Source organism: Pteronotus mesoamericanus, unplaced genomic scaffold (genome assembly GCF_021234165.1).
Source record: "Pteronotus mesoamericanus isolate MK-2021 breed Mesoamerican mustached bat unplaced genomic scaffold, CSHL_Meso_final contig_82, whole genome shotgun sequence".
NCBI lineage: Eukaryota > Metazoa > Chordata > Mammalia > Chiroptera > Mormoopidae > Pteronotus > Pteronotus mesoamericanus.
In genome coordinates, this window is record NW_026555265.1 from 31,807,511 (window position 1) to 31,824,822 (window position 17,312).

A 17,312-nucleotide genomic window follows, 5' to 3' on the forward strand; every position below is an offset into this window, starting at 1 on the left:
TGATTCATTACTAAGAATAAAAAAGCAGACAAACATGTAGTTAAATGAGAAACTAAACAGAGTTTCTCAGTGGTCCTCAACAGTAAATGAGTAATTTTAAGTGAAGCAGTTTGTAAGCTCTAATTACAAGAAGTACACCTTCATTTCATTGTTTATTGGTAAAGCTCATACTGTTTAATTTTTATACATTTAACCGACTAGAGAAATTATTTGATTTACATAGTCAATTCTCACCTTTTTGAATCTGAAGGAAACTTTAATAGACATATATACAAAGAGGCACTTTGTTGAAACCCATAGGCTAAATTAGTCTACAGGTGTTTAAGCAGGAAATCAGTGTCTTCTAAAGTAAAAAATATTAATGACTGATACTCATTTGTGAAGTAATTGTATATGCTTTTTTAAATCTAATAGTCATTTATTTATTCTTTCATGCTTTATTCATTCATGCATGCATTAATTTAGCAAATACTGAGTATCCACTATGTGCTAGGGGCAGTTCTGGTAATGGGGATACATTTGGGATCAAAAACAATAAAAATCCATGTATGACCTCAGGAATTTTAGTCTAGGGGGTGAGACACACTGAATGTAATAAATAAATTATGTCATACATTCGGTAATAAATGTATTGGAAATAAAGCAGGTAAAAGAATATCGGGAATCCTGTGACAGGGACATGTTACTCTTATAAGTATGATAAATATAGATTTGATTTAGAGGATGACACTTGAGGTGAAAGTCATTCCGACAGATGGACCTCGGAAAGCCCTAGAGCAGGGGCCTGCGTTCACGAGTCGGCACTGACTGCCGGGTGATCGAGTGACTGTCAGCGAGAGATCTGCTTTCAATTCCATCGCCTCTCAGCTAGTAAATTCCTAGAATAGAAAGAGAAAATCCGCAACTAGGATCATTGCTTCACCATTAGTCAGTAATTTTATAGTGAGATCTCACAATGATACGAGAATTAATTATGGGTGGTATAATGTGTTTATGAAATACGGTTTGCCATTTGACCAATTTTTTTCAAGCAAATTTACAACCATACAATTCTTATTAAGAAAGGTACACTGCTCTTTGAAAATGAATGTGCTTCAAAAATACACAAAATGTACAACAAAGTATATTCTTAATTAATTTAGAATATATAGGAAAGAATGAGTTTTTAAAAAATGGTTGACCTACCATGCAGAGTGAGCCACTTCTAACATTTTAATGAATCTCCTGTGGATATTTTTGTAAAAATGTGATGTATGCAACGATCATATAATACATAAAATTTTGTATCCCACTCTTTCTTATGTTTCTATCCCTCTTAAGTATCTTCCCAAGCCCCATATTTGGGGCTCCCTTCTTTACCTCTTTCTCTCTGACCTACAATTAATTTCTCTTGTTGTTGATGTTACTGTCTGAATACCATTCAAATCTCTTTACTACTCTTTGTTCCCTTTGGTGTTACCGCCTTTTCATCCCCTTTTCCTGTCCCCCTTGTGTTACTGAGCGCAGTGCCGTGGTTTCCTACCCAGTCCCCCTCAGTGCCAGCAGTCTTCCCTATGCTCTACTCTCCTGTACGTTCCTAGCAGGAGCTCTTTTATTTATTTGATATTTTCTAAATTATAAAAACTGATACATGCTCTCACATGCTTTAACAAGTGATATAAAGCAAGAATATGAAAAGAATATGAGTGTTCTTTTTAAAATGCAATTTTGATCATTTTACTATTCCTCTGCTTAAAGCCCTTTAGATTACTCATAGTTCCATGCAGCTAGGAAATTTTGTGTTTTTTTTTTTTTAACTTATATAACTCTAGCACCTAATAAGTATGACATTGAAAAGGCTACTGGATCCTAAGTGGGAAGGGCTCCAGCAGAACCAACCCTACTAAGCGCAGTGCTAGGGGCTGGCAGGTTGTGGAGAAGTACCTGAGTTAGGAGGCAGACTGCAGTGCTCCTTGTTGCACACACTTCTCAACTGCAGAATCCAAGTACAGCATCTAATCTCTTCTGTTCACCGCTTGTCTGAGCCACACTAGTTGACACAGGTTCCAGAAGGCCTCTTAGAACTCACTTACACATCCAGTTGATTTTCTTTTCCCAACCTCTAATAATGGGCACATAGAGAACAACCACAGACCTCTTCAGTCATTTAATAGAAGAAAATAAACCTGAAGAATTAGAATCTTGTCTATAATCACAAAATTACAAATAGGTAGAGCCAGATTCATTCATATTATGGAAAGCGGTGTAGATGACCGCAGAAGCAGGTCCTGGACAGTCTCAGCCCCGCATCACTTGCTCCTGCACACCAGTCGGACAGCATATGCCACTGCAAATGAAGCCTCAGCCAAATTTCACTTTATGTCATGGACTTGAGAGTTCTCTTGAAAGGTCAGAATCATAGAACATCACTAGGCTTCTGTGTTTTATTAGCTCAGAAGTTCTGTTCGGCAGATAGTAGTTGAATGTCTCTTCTAGAATAGTAGCTATAAAATATTGTAATTTTGAATTTCTATTCATCTCTGTATAATAACATGAACCATACCCTAGCTATCCCACGAATCCGTTTCACTAAAAAGGTAAAAGTGATTTGTAGTCTTTCTAAAGAGAGCAAAAATAGATGCCATGCAAACATTCTGCTCTGTAATTAACCTGATATTTACCTAGAAAGTCTTTCTTTTTCTCATATCTACTATAGAGATTAACTTTATAGTCTGATTTACTAAGGTGTGAACTGTTATCTACCCTCATGCCCCCCACACTAGTGTTTTAACCATTTATAACTTAATTTTTATTATTTAAAAAATATTTTATTTGCTTTTAGAGAGAAGGGAAGGGGAGGAGTAAGAGAGGGAGAGAAACATCAGTGTGTGGTTGCCTTTCATGTGTTCCCTTCTGGGGACCTGGACCACAACCCAGGCATGTGCGCTGGCTGGGAATCGAACCAATGAACTTTTGGTTTGCAGGCTAGCACTCAAACCGCTGAGCCAGACCAGCCAGGGCTATAACTTAATTTTAAACCAAAAACTAGATTATACCAATAGATAAAGAAGACCTTTCCAAGAGAAAAAATAATCAACTTTTGCAGTTTTATATAGCATTGAAATCAGCAGTAATTACAAATTTGAAGCTCAATGTCCACCATAGGCATTTTCCATTAATAATACAAGGCATGTAGATGTTTCCAGCAAAGCTATCATTTAGAATTGAAGGGCAGATAAAGTGCTTCCCAGACAAGGTAAAGCTAAAGGAGTTCATCATCACCAAGCCATTATTATATGAAATGTTAGAGGGACTTACTTAAGAAAAAGAAGATCAAACTATGAACATTAAAATGGCAATAAATTCACAACTGTCAATGATTGAATCTATAAAACTAGCTAAGCAAACAAGCAGAACAGAAACAGAATAATAGATATACAGAGCATTTAGAGGGTTATCAGGTAGGAGGGGGAAGGGAGAGAATGGGGGAAAAGGTGCAGAGTACAAATTGGTAAGTACAGAATAAACAGGGATGTTAAGAACAGTGTAGGAAATCGAGTAGCCAAAGAACTTATATGCATGACCCATGGACATGAACCAAGAGGGGATTGCTGGAGGGGAAGGAGGGGTACCAGACAGAGGGGGGCAAAGGGGAAAAATTGGGACAACTATAATAGCATAATCAATAAAATATATTAAAAATAATACAAAACAGTATTTGTATATTACCTATGGAAAGAACAGCTGGGAGGTATTTTAAATAGTGAAATTTTCAGCATCCAAGGTTACGCTGATGTTACAAGAGATGTTCTTTCTACATCTCTCTCTAGCATAGTCTTAAACGTTAATCTCAGAGAAATAGTAAATTATCCTCCTTTTTTTAATGGTTGAATCTCCTAATATTTATCATTGGAATGACTCTGGAGATGCACAGGCTAAAATTTCCTCCCAGGGTCGTAACAGTTCTACTTTGCATTAGCACACTTGAACTCTTGGAATTGTGCTACTTTCTCATTACATACTATCTGCTTTTCTGTGGAGTTATATGACCTAACTTAACTTTCGCCCAGATCTCACTAATGGGATGCTTTCACAACAAAAGAGATAAAAATAGAGGAGTTTCAGTAAGAGAAGAAACATAATATCTCTGATACAATATCACTAGATGTTACAAATATTTCAATAAAAAAGGTTTATTTTTTTCATATTTAAAATCTGTTTATTAAATAAATGTTCCTTGTTTCTCATTCAGGATATGTCAGAGGGGCCTGGGTCCTTGTTCCAAAAGCAGAAGCACAAAACAGTGTCAAAATCTAAAAAAGAGTTTTTTGATCTGGAGGTTTTGCACCACCGGTGGCCTCTCAGGACCCTCTGAAATCACATACACAATTCTGAGCATACATGCATTTTTCTTGGGAGTAGATTGTAGCTCTCATCAAATGCTGAAAGGATTTCATGACCAAAAATGTCAAAAACCATGACAGTGAGTTTTCATATTATGAGAAACAATAACTAAGCTTTTATTTTTCAATGTGGGATTTTTCTCTCTGACCTTTATATATCTACTTGACTCACCTTCCTTCTGGATAACATTACAGGCAAATGTTAGTTTGCCAGTGTTTTTTAATCATACTCTTTTTTTTCTTTTGTACCCCGAAGAACTTAATTAGGTAATGATTTTCCTAATACCCATTGGATATTTGGTCAAATGTACTTTTACTAAGTAAGACCTTTAACTAATAAATAAAAGAACCTCAATCCTTTTTAGAGTGCTAGAAACCCAGAAGTGGATTACCTATGTCACTTGATCCTTAGATATAGTGGTGAGTACTTTAATTTTACTATTTTTTCCATCTGAAACCCCTACTCACTGTATTTATAGGGTCCATTGTCTTAAGATTTCTCTTTTTTCAATAGAACTTTACAAAGCTGTCATCTTCATAAACCTCACTTAGTTACACTGTTGGCTCACCTCCAGACTTCTTGCTGAGGGCTTCCATTGTCTCTTAAGGGCATCTAGCTTCTCTCATAGCAGCTCTAGTTTACACTAAGCTTCTCAGCTGGTTGATTTCCTTGGTAATTTATGCACAAGGAACCTGAAGAGGTTCCCATTCTTCCCTTCCCAAGCCCAGCACATTCTATTTTAAGAGAAAATAACAAAAACCTATTGACAATGTTGTTAAGCAGCAAGATGTTGTCTAGGGATCACCTGCATGAGGCTCAAGCCCAGGTCCCCTAAATTTTAGAGGGTAGGGCCAGGACTGTTTCTATTTCTCCCTGCCCACCCCCGGCCCCCAGTTTTTTCCAGATCATTGTGATGCACAGCAGAAATTGAGAGCTACTGGTAAGGAAGGGGAAATTGTGGGCTTTAGACTCAGTCCTTGGATAGCTTACTTAATCTTTCTGAGCTTCTGTGTCTTCACTTGTAAATAAGGCTTTGTGCCAGTGTTGTCATGTGAATTACAAATAATGTATTTAAAGCAGCTAGTGCAGTACTTTACTGGTGTTCTATAAATGTGATGGTGGATATGAAGTTATTATTAATTATATATTGTGTCCAGATAGAAATGAGTTAGGAGATCCCGTTTTGAAGTATCTTATCATATAAATTTACATGAAGCTTTTGATTACAGAAAATAATATAGTTTAATGGGTAGGAATATGAACCTAAGTACTCACATTACTTTTATTTTTAATATTGCATACATTGAGAACCAATAGGTTACTGATACTGTGCCTCCATTGCTTAAAATTTTTATAATTAAGGTAATGATTTTAAGGAAGAATTACTAGTAGTGCTTATTAAGTATGTGAATAAAACATACAAAATGTTCAGCAACTAATTTGTTAAATACCATGTTATTTTTGTTGCTTAGGTTAGGATGATACTATGGTTTCAAAATACAACAAAGTTGTATATGACATATTGCTGTGAAAGTGTCTGTGCTGAAGTCTTGCTTGAAAGGTACCACATATAGATTATAAAAACTAATTATTATTTTACAAGTCCATCTGGATAGAATTATGCCAATGAATATTACACAGTACTTCATATTCTCAGTTTTCATGATAAACAGTTTAGGAACAATTATAAACAAGTATCAATACTGTACTAGAAGAAAAGATATAGCACAACTTTAGAAGGGACAGAAGAAATGTGTCCGTCACCACCTGATTAGCTTGAGAGTTTATCATCAGTTTTAAATTTATCTTTTTTATAATGTTCCTGAAACATTTGAAGCTGGCATATGTGATACATCTTTTTCTTCAGTAATGCTTGATAACTGACACAGTGGAAAGCTCTCCAATTTCTTTATATTTTAGAAATTAAAATTATTTAATAATGTTAGGAGGTATATGTATGTATCTATCTGTTCTCCCTTATTCCCATTGTACTTTCAGTTAATAATTTTGCCTCATACTTCCTTGAGGAAGTGGAAACTGTCCCACAAGAATTCCCATTTTCTCACCACCAAATTTGCTCAACTACATGTTTTTATTCTAAACCTTGTCTTTTCCTATAATAAGGAAAAGTTGTTTCTGCTCCTATCCAAGGCAGCTTCTGCAACTGTACGCCAGATCCCAGCCCTTTCTACTGTGCCATGTAATCCCTTCCCTTTCTTATATCAAGAATTTCTCTCTGCGGATTATTCCCGTTAGCAGAATAATGTGCTCTTGTGTTTTTTAACTCTATTACACAGTCCTTTGACTCTTCCCCCTCTACCCCCGCCCCGCCCCCGCCCCAGCTCTTTACTCCTTTTTTATGGTCTACTCAAACTTCTGGAAGGGACTGTCTGTAATGGCTATTGTCATTCTTCATAGCACATCCTTTCTTCAATACATTCCACCTGTGCTTTCATCCCTACAATTCCTTGAAACTGCTCTAGTTGAAATCAGTAAATTATCTCTATATTCCCAAGTCCATTGTCATTTGGCCATTCTTATTTTACCTCACACCATGTCCTCAACTTTGTTTATATTAAACACTTTTTTTTTTTTTTTGCATTTTGCAGTACTTGCAGTACATTTCATGGTTTTCGTTCTACTTCATTATTGGTTTCTTCTCAGTCTTCTTTACTAACTCCTTTTTCTGCTTTAAATGTAAGTTTTGGAATAGCCCAGGCTCTTGTTTTGGACTTCTAGTTTTTTTTTGTATCTATATACTTTTTAGGTGACTTCATCCTAAAGTCATCTGACCTAAAATACCATTTATTTACTCAAATGACCCAGATTTATACTTTCAGCCCTGTCCTCTCCCAAGAGTTCCTACTGATATCACTAATATCTTATAAACCTTCACTTCAACTTTTTATTATCATCACAGATTCTCTTAGCCACACCTTCGTTTCTGTCTTTTTCCATCTCAGTAAATAGCAATATCATCTCATCAGTATCCTGTAGTTTCTATCTATTAAGTCTATCACAAGTTAGTCTAATTTTTTTTATCACCACTGTATAATATATAGTATTTAAAAGCTGATTCTGAAATCGTACTGCCTGGGTTCAAACCCTGACTCTCTTGATATAGTTTCTGTGACCTGGGATAGTTTACTTAGCCTTGCTCTATATCCCAGTGTTCTTGTTGGTAAAATTGTAAAACTATTAGAACAATGCTGGAACATAGCAAGTACTTCATTAATCCTGAGTATGAGTACTGCTGCTACCGCCATCACTACCTCCACTCTCATTCTAGTCCAAGCCTCTGTTCTCTCTTAGTAAGGCTATTTTATTAACCTTCTCATTGTTTTCTATACCTACATGCTTGTCTTCCATTCATCTGCCCCAAATCCATACAGTAGACAGAATGATTTTCCTCAAATATAAATTATATAACATTATTCCCAGGCCAAAATCAGTCTGGGGGCTTTTCATTGATTATACTCGATGTAAGTTTCAGACTTACATGGCTTACAAAGTTTTAACTGTAGCCCTTGCTGACCTTTCTTAACTTCATCTTGACTCTCACGATTCTTTTGGCACTATGATACAGCTGTACTATTCATTTTTCTTTGGACAGAGTTAATTATGCTTTCTGCAGGGTCTTTCTACTCTTTGTATCCTGTGCTTGGAATATACCATTCCTTGTCCTCATTATTTAGATTTTTACTTAATATTACCTTTCAGAAAGGCCTTCATTGATGACCCAATCAAAAGATGCTACCCTGATAGTCTCCTACCCATAATATCCTTATGTTAAGTCCGCCAAGAACTTAACATGATCTACTATTTGTATTTGTTACCTGTTTTCTCCACTAGAATGTGAGTTACAAACTACTATCCCTTTGTGAGTTCAAACTATATCCCTAGCCCATAATGCCTGACTTTACAAAAAAAGCGATGGAGAAACTTTTGAGAATACAGTTACCTTTATTTTTCACTTTATTTGCCAACCCTCCTAATCTATATGTAATACATTGTCCTGAATGGACCCAAGTTAAGGAAAACAGTGCCTTAATTTACCTTCTTAAATGAGATTCAGTTCCTGATTACCAGCTGACTCTTCATCAAGTACATAGTTGTTTTTAATCAGGATTTGTTGAATACTGAATTATTTGACATATCTGATCATAAAAGATATGATAAAGCTTCGGTTTAATTTTGCTTGAATATTGCATCCTTTGAGGTCTTGCTTTATGCAATTTTTAACTACCAAAATATTCTCAAACGAACCAACGGATTGTTAAGTAGTTGTCACTTGTTAACATTCATCTTCTAAAGGCATTGGAAATTATAAAAATATGTAAAAGAGCTTGATACCAGATTAGAAATTTAATATTCATCTCATCTTCAACAGCTAATTATACTATTTTTAGTTTAGTAAATGAAGACATTTTATGTCACTGGCTTCAGAAGTTTATGTAATTCTAGTGGGTGAGAGCTAAAGGGGGAAATGCTGACTCAATAGTGGTGAAAAGTATGTGAATTAATCTGTGAAAGGAAGAAAAACACTAAAATACAAGATATCCTTTATTCTAAAGCTGGAAAAATTTCTAAAACAGCTTCTCTATTTTGAGCCACACCATGGACAACACCAACAACACAGTACCCTGCAAGGATTTCTCTTTTTGTATTTTACAGCTAGCCCAAATTTCTCTTTAGTGGTGTTAACATACTCTTTTGTACCATTCACTACCATTTCAATATTGTTGATGCTCTCTCCTTGTTCCTCTACTAAGAGAGATATCTGAATGAAAAGCTCCCTTAAATCCTTTATTTGATTTTCCAAATTAACAAGTTCCTTGTGTCTCTGTTCTATCTCTGAGAGTTGTGCTTTAGTGATGTTGATTTCTGTAAGCAAGCTTTCATTAAACACTTCCCATTTTCCTTGCTGAAGCATATCATTTACTTCTTCTTCTGGTACTTCTTTTCCAGCAACTTCAAGCTGACGGAAAATGAATGTCTTGCACTTCTCTTGCTTTGTTGCTATTGTGTCATTGTATATAAACATAGTTTGCTGAAAATGGCGGAACATTGCAGCATGCTGAGATTTAAGTATCCTTGTGACCACTGATGATGGACCATTTTCAGCCTCTGATTTTTTTGCTTCTTTTACTAAATTATCCAAACCTCTCATAATGTGTTCTGCTTGGATTTTTATCTCTTTCGTAATACTAGACTCTTTCTTAAGTAGACTAAACCTTCTCATTGAAGCCACCAGACTCTTCTGTTGCTGCCCAAATTTTTGAACACCATCTGTCAAACTGGTAATGCTCTCCTGTAGCTTTTGGATCTCATGCAGGTGTCTTTCCGCTACAGGCTCTCTTTCATAAATGACAGCTTGCTGCAGAAACATTCCTTGTTCCTCTGCTTCTGTAGCTGGCACATGCCTGTCTCTAGAGAGTTCAAGTTCTTTTGTTCGTTGTTTTAGTTCTTGAAGTCGGTCCTTCATCTTCCCTTTTGTCCTAAAAAGCAAAAATGGTTGTGTTGAACAAAGAAAAGTATAGTATTTCCCCCTAGAGCACTTGGCTTCACATAGCTCTATCTATCTCCCAGGAAAAATCCTCCTACTTTTTGAAAAGAGCTTAAAAATTAGAAAAATCATTAAGAATTTTCTCATAAATGTCAGTAAAATAGACAAAGTAATGTATAATTACAGATTGCTTTGCATGATGTAGGACTACTGTGAGTCCTGTTCAGTTGAGTGAAGTAGCTGAGAAAACAGTGATAGAGATACAACTGCCCCCAGATAATTTTTTGTGTCATGAAATTGCCACATAATAATAGATTTTTTTTATATACATAGGAAGGTATATCTTAGAATGGAAGGTTTGACTTGACCATATCTTCACCTTTTAAAATTAAAAGGGTACCCTGAAAATGTCCTTACTGCTAAAGATACTGCTCCTGGTTAATTTGGTCTATGTAATGTTAAAAATATACTAATTTTGCTAAACATGCATAATTTAATTAAAATCAGTATAGTGACAGGGAAGATTTCTTATGAGAGTTTTAAGCAATATAGATAATGTTGAATTTATCTTGAAATTTCTGAGGCTTCACATTAATACATTATTTGACATAGTTCTATTTTCTTACCCATTGCATATGTATGAAAACATATTCTTGGTCTGATTAAACTGATTTCTCATTCTTAGCATTCCTTTGCAAAGATATCCAGACTATGTTAGAACAATATTTATATTAAGAGATATTTTTACAAACACAAGAATAATAAAATCTTACTTTGGTGGCCCTGATAATATTGACATTTATCACACCTTATGTTGGTAGTTATCCAAAGGATCAAACTGGTGTGCATAATTTATATATAATAATATACATTATTACATGTGTATGTATATCTAAAATGAAATGAATAAAAAGCGATCTTGTTAATAAAATACTTAATTTTCACAGAATATCTTGACTTTAGAAAGACATTTAAACATATGCCTTTCATGATATTTTGGAAGCTAATAAGTTGTTAAGGGAGCTACAAACAGCTCATTGAAACACACATAACATCAATATCAGAGAAAAAGGTCTCGAATGTTATGCTGTCATGCTATTAGACTCAGCTTTGATATATTTTTGCAAATATTTTTATCAATGATTTGGATGTTGTCATGAAGGCATGCTTATCAAATATGTTGATGGCACAAAATTTGGAGAGATCTTTATTATGTTGGAGTACGAGTTGGAATTCAAAGATTAAAGTACTATACTAAGAGTAACACTATTCTATAAGTAACAAAAATATGTTTAACCAGGGTAGATATGAAATATTCACGGACTTGTTTAGAAAACACCTTCACTACCCAATGGAGGGCCTTTGCATTCCAGCAGTGCTTATGAAAATTACTGGAGATTTTAGTTAATTATGAGCTCTCTATCAGAACTATCAGCATAGTCATTGTGCTCTCATGGATAATAGTGTGATACCTAGATTGAGTGAGAAAGGTGTTTGATCCACTGACTGTGCTAGTCAGAGCAAATGAGAACGGGACTATGGTAAGTTCTGAGTGTGATATTTTGAGATAAAAGCTTATAAATTAGGAATTTCCAAACTCTCATGAAAAGGAGATTGGAAGGCCACACACAATATATGGAAATTATTCAAAGAAATGGAAATATAGGGAATAGCTACAACTGTTTTCTAAAATGTGTAGGTCTGTATATGTAAAAGGAATTAGACTTACTTCGCATAACTCCAAGCGGCAATGGGTGGAAGTTACATGGAGAAAGGGTTAATTTATTATAAAGAAGACTCTTCAGACAAGTAGAGCTGTTCCGAGATGGAATGAACTGCTCCATGAGGTAAGCTTGCCATCACTGGAGATGGTCAGTGAGATGTTCTTGAATGATGATCAGTCGAGGGTGTTGTAAAAGTGATGCCTGCATTGCATAAAAAGTTAAACCAATGTCCAGATCATATTCCTTTCGTTTTACAGGACTGACATTTTGTCAAATAATTAGTGAGGCTTACTATATGCAGAGTTTTAAGTGCTGTTGTATATGAGTATATTCAGTAATACCTGTCCTTGAATAATTTACTGTGTAAGGGGAGATAGACAACATACAATTAAAAATGTTTAAGATGTCACATCACTTCCGATATAGCCATAAGCTTTTTCTATTTTAAATGGGCTCTTTTTAAACGTGATTTTTATTTTCCTTAAGATAACACACATGCACAGTTTAAGAAGTCAAACAATTTCAAAGCTTATAAAAGGCACACAGCCAACACCTGCAGGTTCCACCACACCTCATTTTCAGTGCCCACATCGCAAAGGGAGCCGTTGTCAGTTCCTTAGCTGATGTCATTTGCTTATGTAGGTGTTTCCTGCTTTTTCAGATTTAAAATTTATACTGAATCTTTGTTATGAAAGGTGTGGATTTAACTTTTTCTTACACCCCCATCCTTCCCTCACTTTTTACCTATCTATATAGTTATATCACAGTTTTTGGTTAATCAGTATTCTGTGTTAATATTGCTATGACTGACCAAGTATTATATATACCAGAGTCAAATAAAGTACTTTCTTTCTCATAATTTGTTTTAATTGTTTATAGGCCATGTCTCTGGCTAGAGCTAGGAAATTTATATAGCTATTTATTTTAAGAGAGCTTTTCATTGACCTATTTACACATATAAAGTGCCCAAAACAAAATGTATAATTTGATGATTTTTCACAAAGTGAACACACTCATGTAATCATTACACTAATCAATAACCATTTAACTTTTTAATTTTTTGAAATAATTAATTACCTAAGTTTTACAGTTGTTTTACTTAATATATATCACTAACTCATCTAAAACTCTTAAATTGACCTGAAAATACCATCTTAATATATTTAAATAGAATTAGGTATTCTATTTTTTTCCTTTCATTTTATTATTTCATCTTTTGAGGCTTCTTTTCTGGAACCCTCTAGTTTGACTTGATTTAGAGCTCTCGTAGGGATTTTTCTCTTTCTTGTATATCTCCTCCTGATACCTGGTTCCTAATATCTATTCCTGGTTTATCATTTAATTTGGGTGCATACCATAGCTTCCTTTTAAAATGTGAATGTGATCACTTTTATTTCTGAAAATGTTTTTATTCTATTCTTACATCTGAATGATACATTATCTGTGGATACAGTTCTTACTTGGAAATTATATATTCCCTTATAATTTTGAAAATTTTGTTGTGTTTTCTTCTTTTTTTGTTGCTGTTGAGAAATCTGCCATCTGATTCCTGATATATTTTTTAGAAATTTTCTTGGCCTTTTTATTCCTGGTGTTCTAAAATTTTACAATAACCTGCCTAGGGTAAGTCCTTCTGCAATATTTGCTAGACATTTGGTAGCTCTTTTCAATCTGAAAATTCATGTATTTAGGATTTGGGGGAGTCCTACCTTTTTAAAGAACTTCAGCTTCTCCATTTTCTTTGTATTCTTTTCTTTGGAGTTCCCCTTATTTGGATGTTAACTTTCTTAACTACTCTAATTTTCCTAGTGTCTGCAAGATCAAGTTTCTTGTCAGAGGCCACACAACTAAAAAGTGGCACGCCTTCATTCAGATATAAATCTACCAAATGCAGATTTGTGCTTTTCCCTTAATCCATTAGTGATAGATTATCCTAGTAAAACACACTGCAAATGAAGTTGATCTGTATAAAATATTGTATTATATTATTAGTATAAATACTTTGTTTAAAAGAAAAAAGTTCTTGCAGGAGTTAATACAGTATATCAGGTCTAAAATAATTATGGTATTTGCAGCTTTATTAGGATCTTAATCAAACCAAATTAAATACTTTGCAGAGAAGAAGAAAAGGAATTAGTTCCAATTTCATAGACCTGTGTCACAGGAAGTCTCTAAGAAATTTTCAGTCCTATCCTTGACATCATGTAGAGATTGAGGTTGTTATATTTTCTTCTCCTTTAGCTCATAGCCATAGGCTGAGATAAGATAGATAGGAAGTGAGATATACTTCATTCCTATTTATGTAGAGATGTCTCTTTCCTATTCTTGTACTAACCTGTACTATGAATTCTTAAAGCTACAAAGTATATACAGCAAATAGACTGTTTGTTGCACTATATTTCCTCTTTTATTTTTTTTAAAGATTTTATTTATTCATTTTTAGAGAGAGGGGAAAGGAGCGAGAAAGAGAAGGAGAGAAACATCAATGTGTGGTTGCCTCTCACACGGCCCCTGCTGGGGACCTGGCCTGCCATTCAGGCATATGCCCTGACTGGGAATCGAACCAGCAACCCTTTGGTTTGCAGGCCGGCACTCAATCCACTGAGCCACACCAGCCAGGACTGTACTATTTTTTTTTAAATGGACTTGAGTTCCTAATATGGGACAAAGAAAAGAGTAACAGTATTGGAGACTGAGATGAGCAATGGTGGGGATCAAAACATTTTGATTTTTTTATTTGTGAGAATGAATTTCTATCTATGTGTATGTGGCTGCTAAGAAGCATTTAATAACCTTTAAATTTCACAAAAACTATGATGTCTCCAACTTTCTCTTTGGTAGTATGACTTGAAACAAATCCTAAAACAGATCCTTCTAACAGTTTTATAGCTGAATAGATTTTTTTTAAATTAGAAATAAATGATCAGTTCTATCAAAAGTCTTTTTTCCTAAAGCATCCTAGTTTACTTTTTTTCTTTTTGTAAGAAATAGAATATTTCAAATTGATAGTGTTGCACAGTATTCCTTTGCAAAATACTTTTGGGATGCAGAATGTTACTGTCACTGGTTTTGGAAACCAAGGTATTTGACTATGATCCTTAATAAAAATCGTCTTTTCCTGGATTCCTATCGATGGATGACTAGTTTCCTGAAGGAGTACCATACTCATGTTTGAATAAAAGGTACTTGAAGAAGCTCTTCAAAATATATGGATATGTATTTTGTATTCATTAATTTTACTAGAAAAAATGAGTAAATATGCTGAATCTTTTTTATATAAATTTTGGTATGTTACTGGTATTACAGGAAAAACAGATTTCCTTTCAGGACTATATATCATGGCATATATAATATAGTAAGTAAATGATGTTTATATGAAGTTAACTATAAAGTTTATACTGTATTCATCTTGGTTTATAGATCCTATGGCTTCATTTATTTCCTTTGAATAACTTAAGGTATTTAGGTTAAAGATCCATTACATTATTAGGTTATTTTTGGTTTCTGAGGAATAAATACCTTTGTTGTGGCCACCGTCAGTTTTCTCTTGGTGGTGGGCAAGTAGATTTAGTGAACTTTGTCAATAGTTTATCTTCAGTGGGAAATTGTATTGTACAAGAATGCCTGGGCTGTGGCTGATGTGGCTCAGTGGATTTAGTGCCAGATTGCAAAGCAAAGGGTTGCAGGTTCAATTCCCAGTCAGGACACATGCCTAGGTTGCGGATCGGGTCCCCAGTGGGGAGAGCTCAAGCAGCAACTGCACATTGATGTTTCTCTCCCTCTCTTTCTCTCTCCCTTATCCTCTCTCTGTAAATAAATAAATAAAATCTTTAAAAAAAAAAAAAGGAATGCCTAGAGTGCCCTGCATGTGTATACTGTTTTTGTTGTTGTTGTTGTTGTTGTTTTCCCAGTATCTAACACTTTATTCCAGTTCCTGCTAGGCCAGATGAGCTAAAAGAGGAGAACACCCCCGCATTCCTGGCTTGGACATCAGTCTTCTGAATTACATTTAGAATCCGCTGAAGAATATTTAACTAAAATGATGAGTTGTTTTTCTCCATGGGAACCAGACATAGGCTTACATTACATATTACATAGTTTGACACACAAAAAAAATATGGGTGATCAGGAGTAGGAAGGTTACAAAATAATGAGGGTAGCACCAGGTACAGAAGACAAGCTGTTTCAGAACCTGGGGAGACAGGCTAATAATATGGCCTCTCCCTGCAATCCTGTCTGTAGTCAACCCCATCACCCTTGGAGTCCACCCAGCCGGGGCCAAAGCCACCTCTGTCCTTACTACCTTGGCCACCTCAGAAGCCCCCATGATCCCCACCTTGGCCTCAGTAGCCTCCCCGATCATAGCCTGCTCGGCTGCCATGATGATCATCTCCATAGCTATCCCCCTATGAGAGCCTCCTGGTCCTCCTCCTGGGCTGTCTGGTTCAGGGGTCTTACACTGGTTGTTGCATTCATTCCTCCAAGAGAAGTTTATGTTCTCACATGTAGAACTAGGACACTTCCACTAGTCCCTAGCTCCCTGCTGTCCTCCGTTGCCACCTCCTCCACTGGGGAATTCTCCCTGGCCTCCACCACCACTGTCGGCATCATCCAACCAGTCAGTAGCGGCTTCAGCAGAAGTGGGTCATCAAATGACACCGTTGCCTCTCCCTTCAGCTTCCCTTTCCCTGTGTACAGATTAATCATGGGATGTCTGATTTTCTTACTCGTCTTAATAATAGTAATAATACCAATCTGCTTGAGGTTATCAAAAGCAGACTCAATTGTGACATTCTCACTCAGGCCTTGAACGAAGATGGTGTTGTCTGAATTATCCTGTTCAGAGAGTCATGACATGATCCTTGGTCCTCAGAGCCACCCAATCTATTGAAGCCACCACAGCCACTTCTGTCTAAATTGCCTCTGCCTCCACAGCCACCCCCATGACCTCTGGGTTCATAGCCACCGCTGCATGGTTGTAACCACTGCCACTGCCACAGCCTCATCCCCCACGGTCCTGCAGGCCTCCCTTGGAGCCACCACCATCACTACCCTGGTCCTAATTGCCGTAATCTCAGCCACTACTGCCACCACCACTCATGTGGGACTGATGTTGGCCACTGTTACCTCCACCACCGCCACCTCTACTGCTACTGTTGTAGTAGTTCTGTGGTCTGTAGCCCCGAGGAGGATTACAGGAGCTTTGCTCCTGTCCACAGCTAGGCTGCTGACCACCGCCACCACTGTCAGCATCTCCATAGCCTCCAAGGCCCATGGGTCCTCCTCGCCTTCGGCCTCCGTGACCCCCACTGTCAGGCTGCCCCAGGTTGCTGCTCTGAGAACTGCTACTGTAACTTCCTGAGGTGCTGCTAGGAGCTGGCTGCGGGCCATAGCCACCAACTGATTTATGTCCCTGGGGACTGAGTGCTATAGCCTGTGTTTGTGGGTCTGTCCAGAAGGACCATAGGTTCTCTGGCCGTAGCCTGAGTTGTCTCATCGCTGGCCTTGGCCACTATACCTCTGCTGTCCACAGGGCTGGTTGCTCTGCTGGGAATGACCCTGCCCAGGCTGGGCAGGGCAGATCCCAATAGCTTTGGGTTGCTTGTTGGGTATAGGCATGAGGCCACGTTAGTGCAAGTGCACACAGGCTGACATACAAGCAAGATTCCTTCAACACCACAGAGCACAGACGCCTCCAG

The 17,312-nt window shown here is 36.5% G+C and overlaps 2 protein-coding genes across 5 annotated transcripts in view; one reads left to right on the top strand and one right to left on the bottom strand.

Moving 5' to 3' along the window:
• The window catches only part of ARL13B (ADP ribosylation factor like GTPase 13B), a 65,567-nt gene that overhangs the window by 25,282 nt on the left and 22,973 nt on the right, over positions 1-17,312 (top strand). The gene's annotated exons all lie outside the window — the stretch shown is intronic.
• Positions 8,774-11,701, bottom strand: STX19 (syntaxin 19). The gene is made up of 2 exons (XM_054585251.1): positions 11,619-11,701; positions 8,774-9,881 (listed from the first exon to the last, which is right to left on the bottom strand). Exon 2 carries the CDS (start codon positions 9,866-9,868, stop codon positions 8,984-8,986), a length of 885 nt encoding a protein of 294 aa, XP_054441226.1. The 5' UTR covers positions 9,869-9,881; positions 11,619-11,701; the 3' UTR covers positions 8,774-8,983.

What these genes read in the sequence shown, in the direction of transcription:
- STX19 (XM_054585251.1), bottom strand. Translation starts at nt 9,868, where the DNA reads ATGAAGGACCGACTTCAAGAACTAAAACAACGAACAAAAGAACTTGAA.